Source organism: Brachypodium distachyon, chromosome 3, assembly GCF_000005505.3.
Source record: "Brachypodium distachyon strain Bd21 chromosome 3, Brachypodium_distachyon_v3.0, whole genome shotgun sequence".
Lineage (NCBI taxonomy): Eukaryota > Viridiplantae > Streptophyta > Magnoliopsida > Poales > Poaceae > Brachypodium > Brachypodium distachyon.
The window spans coordinates 24,373,271-24,386,557 of record NC_016133.3 but is presented as its reverse complement, the minus strand read 5'-3'; the positions used below and the strand labels follow the sequence as shown (position 1 = coordinate 24,386,557).

At 46.8% G+C, this 13,287-nt stretch overlaps 1 protein-coding gene across 5 annotated transcripts; it reads right to left on the bottom strand.

Annotated features, from left to right (window-relative positions):
• Positions 1 to 3,435: 3,435 nt before the first annotated feature.
• LOC104583631 lies at positions 3,436 to 5,478 on the bottom strand. 5 transcript variants are annotated; one of them, XR_002965201.1, is made up of 4 exons: positions 5,031 to 5,478; positions 4,850 to 4,958; positions 4,693 to 4,783; positions 3,436 to 3,731 (listed from the first exon to the last, which is right to left on the bottom strand). XR_002965201.1 is itself a non-coding variant. In XM_024461870.1 (4 exons), the coding sequence occupies exons 1-4, from the start codon at positions 5,166 to 5,168 to the stop codon at positions 3,724 to 3,726; spliced, it is 333 nt and encodes a 110-aa protein (XP_024317638.1). In that variant the 5' UTR covers positions 5,169 to 5,478; the 3' UTR covers positions 3,436 to 3,723. The 5 variants fall into 5 exon arrangements, 1 of the variants encoding a protein (XP_024317638.1); XM_024461870.1 differs by having other exon boundaries at positions 4,863 to 4,958; XR_002965198.1 differs by having other exon boundaries at positions 3,436 to 4,783.
• Positions 5,479 to 13,287: the final 7,809 nt, after the last annotated feature.

Sequence of the window (13,287 nt, the reverse complement as noted above, 5' to 3'; positions counted from 1 at the left end):
AATTCAAGCCTCAGGTTCTTAACCTACGATAAACACCTCAATACATACATGCATTAATGTGCTCATCGCAGGGTTTTGCAACGTGAATATCATCATCAAAACTCTACAGAAGAGAGTAGTTACAAAGCTCATACAAGGAGCAGCAATACAAATATTACAAAGAGAGGACACATGTCCCAACATTACAACACTACATCAGCGGAAGTTGAATTATGCTCGAGTACGGACAAGAATACAGCATGGCCTGAAGAGGCTGGAAGTTGGAAGGAAACCCACCACGAGTCTCAGAATCCTGATCTGGATCTCCTGGCTAAACATCGAATCCAACGTTGTACTCCACGAAGAAGCTAGCGGCTCACCTGCTCTACTGGAACCTCTGAAGAAAACAACGTTGCAAAGCAACTGAGTACAAAGTACTCGCAAGACTTACGGGAAGAACTAAACTAAATATGCAACCAGTCTCAAAGGATGGATAAATATGGTGGGGTTATGCAGCAGCAAAAATATCTGGAGAGACACTCTAATAACAACGTCTAATGAGAGAATGAGAAGCGTCTACTAGGTGAAAGTGATTAACCTATTTACTAAACACCAAAAAACACAATCCTCATATCACCCCCCTCAACACCCTGTCAGGAAGCAATCCAAAGGACACTCACACTTAAGCAATTTAAGCATATCCATGATTAAGGCTAATTACTACTCAAGTTTATGAGATTAAGTTGATTAAAATGATTAAGTTCTCTATGATCAAGTAATGACCAACCAAGTCGTCCATAACCGTGCACATTGCTTTCCGAAAGATTTATCCCTGCAGGGTGCACCAATTTACCCGTACACGTTCGACCAACCCACGAATACCAAGCGTGCTCACACTCAAATGTGCGCTGGCTGGATTGAGCCACATGACGTTTCCAAGTTCCACAACTAATCAGGGGGACCACCCAACTGAGTCTATCTGAAACGAGAGCCCGGCCGAAGCGTATTACGGACTCAAGAGTTGCGTGGACAGCTGGTAGTGGTTCAGGGCCCGCAGGATGACCACTTCAGACTAGTGCCACTTCTTATGAATGCAAAGTCACCAACAAGTTTCCAACACAACACCAGTGTATATGCGATATGCCAAATGGAACGCCCGAACTATGTGGCCCCTGGAAGAGCTGAGGATCAAGTACTAAGTCGAGGGGGAAGCCATATCTTCTCCCACGAGCGGTTAGGGCGAAGTTTCTTGGATCGGCGAAAACGAGAACTCAGTTCTTAGGTCGGTGCAAATGGAACAAATCACCAATGCGTTAGAGCACGGCCTCCCATCGTTGCCTTGTTACAGTTAAATATCATATCACAGTTTTAAGAATGTAATTAAAATATAAAGTAGCATGTGGATGTAGCAATTGTGGAACCCCAGATATAAGGACACTAGACTCGCGACTAAGCATGACATCTAATGACCAAGAGGTAGGGCAACAACAAATATGTGACATGGTAATAGGATAAGTAACAGGACAAAAGGCAATTGAGTAGAGCTGACTAAAAGCTATGCAATTCCTAGAGGCATCGTGACAAGACTGGGATCGTAACTTAAAGGAAGATTCAAGGGAGAGGCAATAGGTATAATCAACATGGTCAAGGAAGGGCTGCTTGCCTGGAGTACTCAATTGCCCGGAATTGAGCAAGAATCCTGGAAGAAGAACACAAGCGTAGTCATCGTTGTAGAATCGAAGACTAGCGAGGAAGAAGCAAATATGCCACACAAAAGGAAAATATAAGCATACAAGATACACAAGTTAATTGATATGCGCAATCAAAGAATGATGCGTGGCATAGGGATGATGCATGTCATCTTAAGGATTCCGAAAGTAAATCCGATATATAATTTACCATGTTAAATGAAGTCCGAAAATACTACACATAATATCTATACAACTCCATATGCAAGGAATAGAGTTTAATTGATTAACTACACTCAACATTATGGTTTTTAGGGTTCCGACAGCCCCCTGCTCACAGCCAAGTATGAGGAAACAACTCTGTGCACCTGCAGCAGGAGACAGAAGCCAAAATTAACAGGAAAAGAGACCATTGATTGAAAAAACACTTATCTTTATTCACATTTTGCTAGCGGATTACAATCGGGCCTTGCCCGGCTACACTAGCTAAAAGAGGCACGCTGCAGCAGCGTCACCCGTGGATAAGGCACCACCGTTTCACGGGTAGAACTTGCGTAGGTGCTCAATATTCCAGCTATTTGGCACCGGCAAGCCTTCTTCAGTTTCAGCTGGACAACCCCCGATCTGGTCACTTGCACTACCCGGAAAGAGCCTTCCCAGTTTGGAGTCAACTTGTTCCAGGCCTTAGTTCCTTGTATCCGGCGCAGGACGAGGTCTCCAATCTCGAGCCCTCGGGGACAGACTCTCCTGTCGTGGTAACGACGGAGCCCCTGCTTGTAGCCCGCGGCTCGCACAGCAGCCCGGCATCGAATCTTCTCGATGAAGCTGAGGTGGTCAATCCTCTGCGCGTGTTGGCTCTCGTTGTTGTACGCGCGCACCCGAGGTGACCCATGCTTGTGCTCGAGGGGCAGCACAGCTTCTGCTCCGTAGACGAGGGCAAACGGAATTTGGCCCGTCACCTGACTTGGCGTGGTCCTGATTGACCACAGCACGGGAGTTCATCGAACCAGTTCTTCCCGTGGACCTTAAGCTTGTAAAAGGTTCTCGTCTTGAGCTCCCGCAACACTTCTGCATTGGCGCGCTCCACCTGCTCGTTGCTCCTTGGGTGAGCGACAGAGGCGAGGTGGATCTTAGTGCCCATGTCCTTGTACTAAGCTTGGAACATTGCACTGGTAAATTGCATGCCATTGTCGGTGATGATGCCGTTAGGCACACCAAACCGACACACAATGCCCTCGAAAAACTTGATGGCTGCCTGTGCTGTGACAGCTCGCACCGGCTCCACCTCGACCCACTTTGAGAACTTGTCGATGGCCAAAAAAAGGTACTCGTAGCCGCCGACAGCTTTCAGCATCTTGCCGACGATGTGCCGCCCCCAGACCGCAAACGGCCACGAGGACGGGATGACTTGCAGGGCTTGAGCCGGCTGGTTGCTTTTCTTGACGTGAAACTGACAAGCTTCACATGTCTTGACTAACTATTCAGCACCGGCTAATGCTGTTGGCCAACAGTAGAAACCGTGCTGAAACGTTTTCCGAGCCGAGGCTAAACATGATAGTCTTTAAACGAGCCAAGCCCAAACATTCGAACCAAATATGACTATTTTTTTTGTCCACGTGGCTACATTTCTTTGGGCCCATTAAAATCTTTTGAATATCCATTTCTTTAAGCCCGTTAATTCCTTTCTAAATACATTGATTTTAGGCCACGGTCCAAGCCCATCACGTTTCAGTTTTCAGAACTTATTTTTTTTCCAATAAAAATTTCATTCGAGACAAAAATAGTCCAATAGAACTCACCATGTACAATACTGTTTTCAGCCCATATTCACAGCCAGCTGGCGATAAATTACATAATTTGCTACAATTATCTCTGGATCCGATGCGCCTAAACTGGGCCTAAAATAAAACACGTTTTGCATACACTGTCAACTTAAAGACATACTTAAAAAAAAGCAAAGCTTTATCATCTTCTCCATCTTACATCATCGATGTCAACATTTCCAAACATATGGATTCATCGAACAAAATACTACTACTATATGCAACCAGCAACCTCAGTATCCTGAAAGGAAACACAATGATACTGGTTAATCATTAAGAAATGAGGTTATGTCATCTTGAATGAAAAAATATTACTTCTGAAGTTTTTGATCAACTGCAACAACATTGACATAAGTTATTTCTAAGACAGTCATTAGTTGCTGCTATGGAAAACACACACTTCTAGATCTAAGAAATTCGATATTAGACCTTGTCACAGAACTGACAACAGTGCTGTCTAAGCATAAACGAATTTAACAGCAAGAATATGTGTTTCACATATAAGCGTTAACTTGTATGAGCTATAGTAGAAACTGCTTTTTTGGAACTAACAAATTTAACTGCCAATTTACTAGAAAGCACACATTATATGACATTAAAAATCTAGAATGACACACTAGGCTAGAAGAATAAACTGGCAATTCAAAAGAAACCTGTAGCTATCCGAATGGGGATTCAAAGTTCATAGCAAATGCAATACCACGGCTGGTTGAACAGGAAATTAAAACACCACAATTTATTTATACAGCATATATTAATCTAACAGCATGTGTATATAGCATATATAAAAGGAAACGACAGCATGTATTTCCAGCATATATCAAGCTAGGAAATCAATATACCTTGAACAACATACACCACATATGACAGGAAATGACATCATTTATATACATACAGCATATATCAAGCGAGGAAACAGCTAATATACACAATCTATCAATCCAGCTTGAACAGCATACGTCATGTATATATACAGCATGTATAACAGGAAATGACAGGATGAATATACAGCATATATCAAGTTAGGAGCCATAATTTACAACATACATCCAGCTAGGAAACAAGCAAATAAAACAAGCTAGTATACTCCTCAGTCATGCTTCAGATCTTGATCACAAATGGATAATTCACTGAAATAGATCCCAAAAAAATGCAGGCTCGACCAAGATTGGCATGGCAAAGGACTAGGAAGAGTGCTTGACCTGTCCAGGAGGAAATCGCTATCGCCAAGTGCAGGCACCACGCCATCGTCTCGCTAACGTATATGGACCAGGCAGCGGCCTTGAAGAGCACCTGGATTACACAGTTGATAAAACAAAGCAGATTGCAAACAATTCTTGAATAAAAAAATGAGCGCACCGAGGAACCAAACCAACAAAGTTATCCTTATAGGATCCGCAGAAGCCACCCTCGCGTCCGTCCTGTGCTCCGGTCGATGCTCAGGAGCCACCCTCGCGTCCGGCGGCGCCTTGGAGAGAGATAGACTGAGACTAAGAGAGAGAGAGAGAGATTTAGGAAGACCAGAGGGAGAGATGCGTACCGGGGGCGGCCGGGCCGGAGACAGCCGAATCCGGCGGCTGGGTCGGCAGATCCGGGCATGGGCAGGGTCGGGGCCTTGATGGGAACGGCCTCCACGGCGCGGGCGACGGTGCGGACATGGATTGGAGACGCCCTCCATGGCACAGCCGCCGGCAGGGACGCCCTGGTAGGGCAAACAGCTGACCTTGCGCGTCGCTCGCTGAGGTAGACGCGGAGGCAAGGGGGGCCTGGGGGCGGAGCAGATGAAGCGGCGCGGCTGAAGGGAGGAACGCGGGGAGCGAGCACCGACCCAGCACGGCCGTGCCGCCGGATGGTCATGCGCCGCTGCGGCGCCAGGAACCGGACGTTGCCTGCCCGTCGGCGACCACGAGGACCCGCGCGGCGACCAGCTCTGAGAAGACTAGCAGAAGGGGGAATCAGGCAGTGGACGGAGGCGGCGGCGGCTGTAAGGAAATGGAGAGGGGATTAGGGTTGGAGGGGAATTTATACGGTCTCCCCTAGATGGGCTTTTCTGAGTCTTGGGCCTATAAATCCTGGTCCAGGTCCCCAAATGGGATATAAGTTTTTTTTTCACCCCACTCTCGATATAGCAATTTCGAAATCTCTGATACGAAATAGCCAAATATCTCCAAGCTAACAAACAACTCACCATGCCAAAGGAACCCATGGGCAAAAATTGGGGCTAATACGATGATTTTTCGTGTTGGTTTGGTCGAAAAGGGGTGCTTAGGGTTGAACTCCACTAAATATCAAACATGATGAGCCCTTTTTGTAAAATAAGTGTTTTTAAACTACTCCAAATGACCTGAATTTTTTATGGTGGCATTATATAACCGATATATGGCTCCATTCCAGATCCCCTCATCTTTTGACCTTCCTATCCCTATATTTTGTTTTCTGGCCATTAAATGCCAAGAAATGCACATAAATGGTGGAAAATAGAAAAACATTGTTAAAATTATTGAAAATCCTAAAAGAGCAATTAATTGTGGTGCACCACATGTAAGAAAGAGATGGATACAATATTACTAGAGCATGGGCATGGCGCTTCACAGAGAAACCGCTCCCAACCATTTGAAAAATGGGGAAATATGTTTTTCCCATGAAAATAGCCAAACTTTCTCAAAGTAAAAACTCACCATGCCAAAAGGAACCCATGGACCAAATTTAAGGACTATACGATGGTTTTCATGTTGGTTTGGCCAAAAGAGGGGTACCTAGTGTTGAACTCCTTAAAACCTTTAAACTCATGAATCCTTTTTGTCAAGCAATTGTTTTCCAACTTTCTCCAAACAACTTGAGTTTTTTATGGTTACATTCTATGCCTGAGACATGACTCCATGCCAGATAGCATAATTTTCTGACCTTCCTATCATATTATTCATTTTTCTGGCCATAAAAATGCCAAGAAATGCAACTAAATGGTGGAAAATAGTCAAACATTGTGAAAATCGATGAAAGTACTCAAATACCCATTAAAAGTGGTTCACCACATGTACACAAGATATTAACGCAATACGAATTAAGCTTGGGCATGTTGCTTCACAGAGAAACCCCTCTACAACCATCTAGAAAATGGAGAAATATGTTTTCGACATGAAAATAGCCAATCTATCTTCAAGACACAACTCACCTTATCAAAATGAACCAATGGACCAAATATGGGCCCAATGCAATGATCTTTCATTTTGTTTTGGCCAAAAGATGATACTTTGAGTTGAACCACATTAAACATCTAGTATGATGAGCCATTTTGTGAAGCAATGTTTCCAACTTTCTCAAAACGACATCAGTTTTTTATTGTGACATTCTATGCCTAATAAATGGCTCCATGTACGATGCCAAAAAAATTTGACCTTCCTATCCTATTATTCCTTATTTTAGCCATGAAATTCCAAGAAACGCAACTAAATGGTGGAAATTAGCTACACAATGTGAAAATACTTGGAAATCCTCAATGACCAATTAAATATGGTGCACCACATCTAAACCATATATTTGTGTAATATGAATGAATCTTGAGCATGTTGCTTTACATAGAAAACTCTCTCCAACCACCTAGAAAATGAGAAAAATATGTTTTCAGATGGAATTAGCTAAACTTTCTCCAAGTCACATCTCGCCATGTCAAAAGGAACCAATGGACCAAATTTGGTGCCAATATAATGATTTTCCATGCTAGTTTGGCAAAAAAGAATACTTAGGGTTGAAATCCAATATTAAACATCTAGCTTGATGAGCTCTTCTACGAAGCAAGTGTTTTCCAACTTTCAATATCTTGAATATTACATGTTACTTGTTCCATCTACAATTTGTTTGGCATTTTATTGTCGTATCTGTTTAGTTTCAGCCTGTAATTAAAAAGAAAAGCCTTTTTTCCTCTAGGCTGTTTCTGCAAAAAAAAATTACAGCCCCGTTTTTTTCTCTCCCTGATTCTATTCGGCTTGGGTCAAAGCCCAGCACCAAGGCCCACCAGACCAAGATACTTTCTTTCTATTTTCCCTACCGGGCCATATATTTTCCCTGGCTAGCCCACCCGGGTGACCTAGCCCAGGCCACCCGGGTGACCTAGCCCAGGCCACCCGAGTTCACGGGAGCCCTCCCTCCCCTCGATCTACAGAAAAACGAAAAAAAAATGTGCTGGTATCGCACGTACGGGGCCCAGGCCCAACAGAAGCAGCCCGAGTAGCCCAGCTCCCCTGGTCCCTTTTTTTTCAAGCGGTGACATATATTACTGGCCCGTTGGCCATGTCCTGCGTCCGTCCCCGAACGGCCCGAAGCGCAGCCCAACTTGGCGTATCGCAACAACGTCAAAGTGCCGCTCAGTTATCATTTTTTAATTTTTTTCGAACAAGTGGGAAAGGACAAAAGACCAATTTCCGTGCACCAGGACACAAGCACGTGATTGCTACTGTGGTCAGGTGGTGTAGGTTTGCACTGCACGACGTCGGTTCGAATCCTCTAACTTCAATATTTTTTCGGGCCCACTATCAGTAATTTTGCCCTGCAGGGTCGTGTTAATCTACGGGCCTCTCCGACCTGACAGTCAAGGGCCCACTGTCAGTAATCTTGCCCTGCAGGGTCGGTGAGGCCCACATGTTAATCTATGGGCCCCACGGTGTGGCCGGGTCCCACATGGTAGATATAGGACCAAGTCATCTGGTGTTGAATTGACACCACTTGGTCCCACATGTTATTGGGATGTAATCCAATACTAGTCTGGACACGTAGGCGTTGAATTGACACATAGACACGAAATTGCTGAGATGGCTGCCCAGTCATACCTAATCGAAGTTATGACGATCTTAATTGGTCACAGTCTATTAAAAATAACATCACAAGTCATAACCACGTCAGTAGCCCCAAGTGCCTTGTTGAGTCGAAGACTCAACTAGGGACTTTTCTCGTAAAGTATGGACTCATTTTGCTGTTGAGCCAGTTGCATAGTACTGTAGACTTTGGCATTTTATCAACTTGTACTTCAAATAAAAAATATTTTCGACTTAGAGAGTGTCTGAACCAATGCTTTAGTGCTTGACTGCTAAATGATAGTTTCACAATATGATCTGATAGTGGATCAAAGCGATGAGTAGGAGTCATAGGCATATATGCTTAATGCGCCCGGATACTCGAGAAGTCAAGTCCAGTTAAATCGCTCTAGGGCGAAAACAACACTAGCTTTCATCAGCATTCGACTTCCCGGGCTCGGACCTGGCGACTGGCGAATTCTTGACTTAGTCTGATGGGGTCTTATAGAGTCAAATTCCAGTTTTTAAATACTCGACTCGTTCGTCAAGATTGCCTGTACTGGAAATACGCAGCTGGTATATTTCCAGGCCCTATAGGAAGCCTACGGGTCTTATCTTCATGTAATGAACATTGTTGCAGGGAGCGACCCTTAAGTGAGAATTGTTACTGGAGGGATGCAGCCGATGCATATCCAGTCCTAATTTTTAGTACTTACCTTCATACAATGAGTATGGATTTGACTGGAAATAACGTAGCTGGTACGATTCCAGGCCCGTAAGAGAACTTTCGGGTCTTATCTTCATGCAATGAGCATGGATTTGCTGAAATACGCAGCTGGTACGATTTCAGGCTCGATGGAATGACCCATGAAGCTTATCTTCATGCAACGAGCATGGGGTTTACTAGAGCAGCGCAGCTGGTGCGACTCTAGGCTCTTTGGACGAAATCCAAGAGGCTTGCTGTTATGTAAATGAGCATAAACAACTTAGGTGTCGCAGCTGGTGCGGCTCACTTGAGTCGACTATATGAAATCGACCGTCTTGTGTCTGGGCCATTACCATGTTTTTACTGTTGTGAGTCTTTAATATAAAGCGACAACTGATTAATTTGCGACTCGAATGAGAGTCTTTAGTATTCATAATCGAGACTCAAGACGAGTCCCAACATTCTTATGATAAAACTCCACCTCCCTATATGAGAGATAGCTTTTGAGTCATGATATTTGAGTCAGACTACGTCACTGATGACGTACCTGTTGAAGGTGAAGAGTCGTTGGGTCAACAGATGTGACCGGGTGCACAGTCTAGCCTGACTGCTAGGCGTACTGTTGGCGTGCGTCAGTGGAAAACAGTCAAACTTCGTGCAGTAAATAAGGCATAATAATTTCATCGATTCTTGCGCCCGAAACATGGGTGGCCGTTTCTGTTTTCACCGCTTCACTTCTCGGTCGATGTGGGACACGTGGCCAAGATAAGGATCTTGCGGCCCATATTCTTCGGCCGGATTCAGCCTATAAAAGGAGGAAGGTGAAAAGAGAATGCCTTTTACCCTTCTCCTTCCTTGCGAAATCAGTTCAGGCGCTAGAGCTCCCTGCTTCCATAGCCCAAAAAACTCTTGCAAGTTCCTTCAGTGACCAAGAATCCCACACCATCCGGAGATGGGCAAGATCAAGACCGCGGGTTCTAAGACTTATGCCGGCAAAGGAGATGCCGGCAAGGGAGTCGTTCCCTGGCCCGTGGTGGCCGACAACCGCATCAAGATCCTGGAACTCCAGGACGAGGGATTGTTGCCGGGGGGCCTGACGGGGTTCGCTTCCCGGCGGAGTACCCACGTCCATTGCTAGCTAAGCGGGTTGTCTTCCTCGATTATGTGCTGCGGGGGCTCTCTTTTGCCCTTCATGCATTTTTCTGTGCTATGCTATTAGCCTATGGGCTGCAGCTTCACGATCTGCCCCCTAATTCTTATTTGCACGTTGCGTGCTTCATCATGCTGTGCGAATGCTTCTTGGGGGTGAGCCCTCATTGGGGGCTCTGGAAGCGGATCTTTATGATCAAAGGCCAGAAGGCAGACGCTGTTGGGAGCGTCAACTTCCAGGTACGGCCCGACGCCAAATACTTCTCCCTCCAGCAGGGCGAATCTGTACAAGGCTAGAGGTCGAAGTGGTTCTACGTCCGATCTGACGCTCCGGGTGCCAATCCAAGTCTTCCTGCCTTCTCAATCAAGAAGAAGACAAAGAAGACGGCGGCATGGAGCCACGAACTGACGCCTGCAGGGGAGTCTGAGGCGACTCCCCTGATGGCTAAGATGCACTCTGTTATGGGACATGGATTGACAGGTGTTCACCTGATAGCTCTGTTCCTTAGGATGAGGATCCAGCCGCTGCAGGCTCGCGTTCACCCGATGTGGTCCTTCGAAGGACCCGGGGATCCCACTCGGGTGAACGCGGAAGAACTACCTTTGAACGAACTGGAGTCGCGGGTGCGAAGGTTAATGATCCTGATCGACGCGACTCCAGGCAAGATCGACTCGCGAGTAGTCCCTTATGGCCCTGACAGGCCGAGGGAAGAGGTAATTTATATTTCTGCCGTTTTGAGCTTGTATATGTAAGCTACTAATCCGCTTGCTGGTTGTAGGGACTCGAAGATCCCTTGAGTCAATCTCCTCCTGCAGGGGAGGAGGAGCTGGCCGACGAGTCCTCAGAGTCGCCGGAGCAGGCTAGCAACTCCGAGACTGAAGCGGTTGCCCTGGAGACAAGGAGGAAGCGCACCAGGGAATCGAACCCCAAGTCTGATGATCAGTTGACGGGTGTCGAGGGTCCACCCGCTGCGACCTCGTCTCCTCCTCCTGCAGCCAAAAAGACCAAGGCAGGTGGCCCAGCGCCTGTTCGCCGATTTGGCCTTCTTGGCCGAGCCACCCAGACCAGGTAGGTGATTCTTCATGCAACACCTCTCCAAATAGTGCAATCTGAATACTGAACTAGCTGTTTTCCTTTGCCAGCTCTGTGGCCTCGGGTGACCAACCAATGACCCAGGCTATTGAGACCACTAGGTCGGACCCGAAAGCTTCGGGTCCCTCAATCGTCATTGAGACGTTTGAGCCGCAGGTAGGCGATGCCTGAGGCGCCTTCTCCAGTGAGTGGGGAGCGTCAACCCCAAAGGTTGCCCCGCTCGTCGACTCACTTGGAGAGGCATGGAGCCGAAACAGCTCCCTCGACTTCAGCTTGTCACATAAGTCTTGAGTTCTTTTTGTCAAGTAAACTTCTTTTGTTAAAGAATTTTACTCTCCCGGTGGGAGTATGAGTCAGATGCTGACATAATCACTGTCGCAGCCGATCATCCGCTCCATAACGGAGTTTGTTGATCGCTATGATGCGGTGACGGTTGAGCGAGATCAGCTTCGCCAAGACTTGGAGCGAAGCCAGCAAGAACTGAGGTCTGCTCAAGGTAATGCTTCCAGCTTAGTTTTTCCTTGAGTTGAAAAACTATTGTGTCATACCTTTTGTCGTCTAGATCTCCTTTCTCAGGCTAACTCCCTCAAAGATGCCGCCGAGCTTCAATCCAAGTGCTTGGAGAAGAAGCTTGCTGATTTGGCCAGGGAGTCGACAGAGAAGCTGGAGGCTGAAAAACGCCTCGCCCAAGAAGCTTCGGGCGCCCTTCTCACCAAGGAGGACGAGAAGGAGAAGACGAGATCCGTCCAAATCCAAGGAGTCATTGGTCTCCTCGCAGATAAGAATATCGTAGTTGAATCCACTCATTTGGATATATTGTTAATGCTTTGGCTCTTTTGCAGGCCTGCTTTCCTTGTCTGATCTCCTACCCTTGAGTGAAAGTTCACTCGACAAGATGATTGACGCTGCGGCAAGCGTCGGCTCTGGAGCCGCGACTGGAGTCCAGGGAGCCTCCAGGGTGCTCACCGGTTTGTTCGGGAAGATGTTTCCTGACGAGCCGGTGCCTGAGTCGCTAGGGAAACTCGTAGAGTTTTTCAGCGCTGACTTGGATCCTCTGGAGGAGTTTAGCCGGGTTCAGACCAACTCCGGTGCGGAGTCGACATTCGTGTTAGCGTTAGCACACGACGTCAGCGAGGACGTGCTGCGGAAGGTGGCCTCGGGCCTTCCCTTGTTACCCAGCGGGGAGGAGGTGGCTTTGATGCCTTACTTCCAGCTCGGGGAAGAACTGGCGGCCCAGCTGTCGGCTCAGCTGGGGAGCATGGCATCTGGGGGAGAGGCGACTCCGCCATCGTCAACTCCTGCGCTGAGCCAGGAGGTGGGCCAAGCTTGAGGCTTAGACTTCTTTAGGCTTTCTCCTGTCCTCTTTGTATTTTTCCCCTCTTTTTGTATTGTTCTTGCTCGAATGTGAGCATTATTAATAAAGAAACATCCTTGTTCCTTTGCACTGATATGAATCGGACTCTTTGCTTTTAGTTAAGACTCGTATCTTTGAATCCTTTCCGAGACTGAAAAGGGGGTATTTCTCTTCTGCAGCGGCAGAAAGAGCTCGCGACTTCGACAGTCGAGGTAGACACAGAGAGGGTTGTGACACCTGAGTCGAATATCGTGAGAGCCGCGATCTCGGCTGAGATGCTCCCTTCGAAAAGCGTGGAGTCGATGGTTCCAAAGGAGGTTCTTTCCCTGGACAAGACTCGAAGCCAACTAGAGTTCCTTCGTCGGCGCCTCCAAGAAGCCGAAACCCGAGCCAAAAACTCGACGATGGAGAGGCGGAGAGCCGTGAGCGAGTTGCAGATTGCCAAGACCAAGTTGAAGGCGGCTGCCGCCCGGGAAGAGTTTATCTTCGAGGAGCTTCGCAGGCTGAGTTCTCAGCTTCAATGTGAACCGCTGCCTCTTTTTTGCTTGGATCATCTTCTTGTCGGCTTATGCTTTACAAACATGAGTTGTTTGGAGATGTGCAGGCCGACCCGCGAGCAGAGAAAGATCGGGTAAACAGTGCCCTGAACGCTTGTCAGACGATCGATCGATCATCATTCTGGTCTGACCGAACGAGGGGTCATGACCT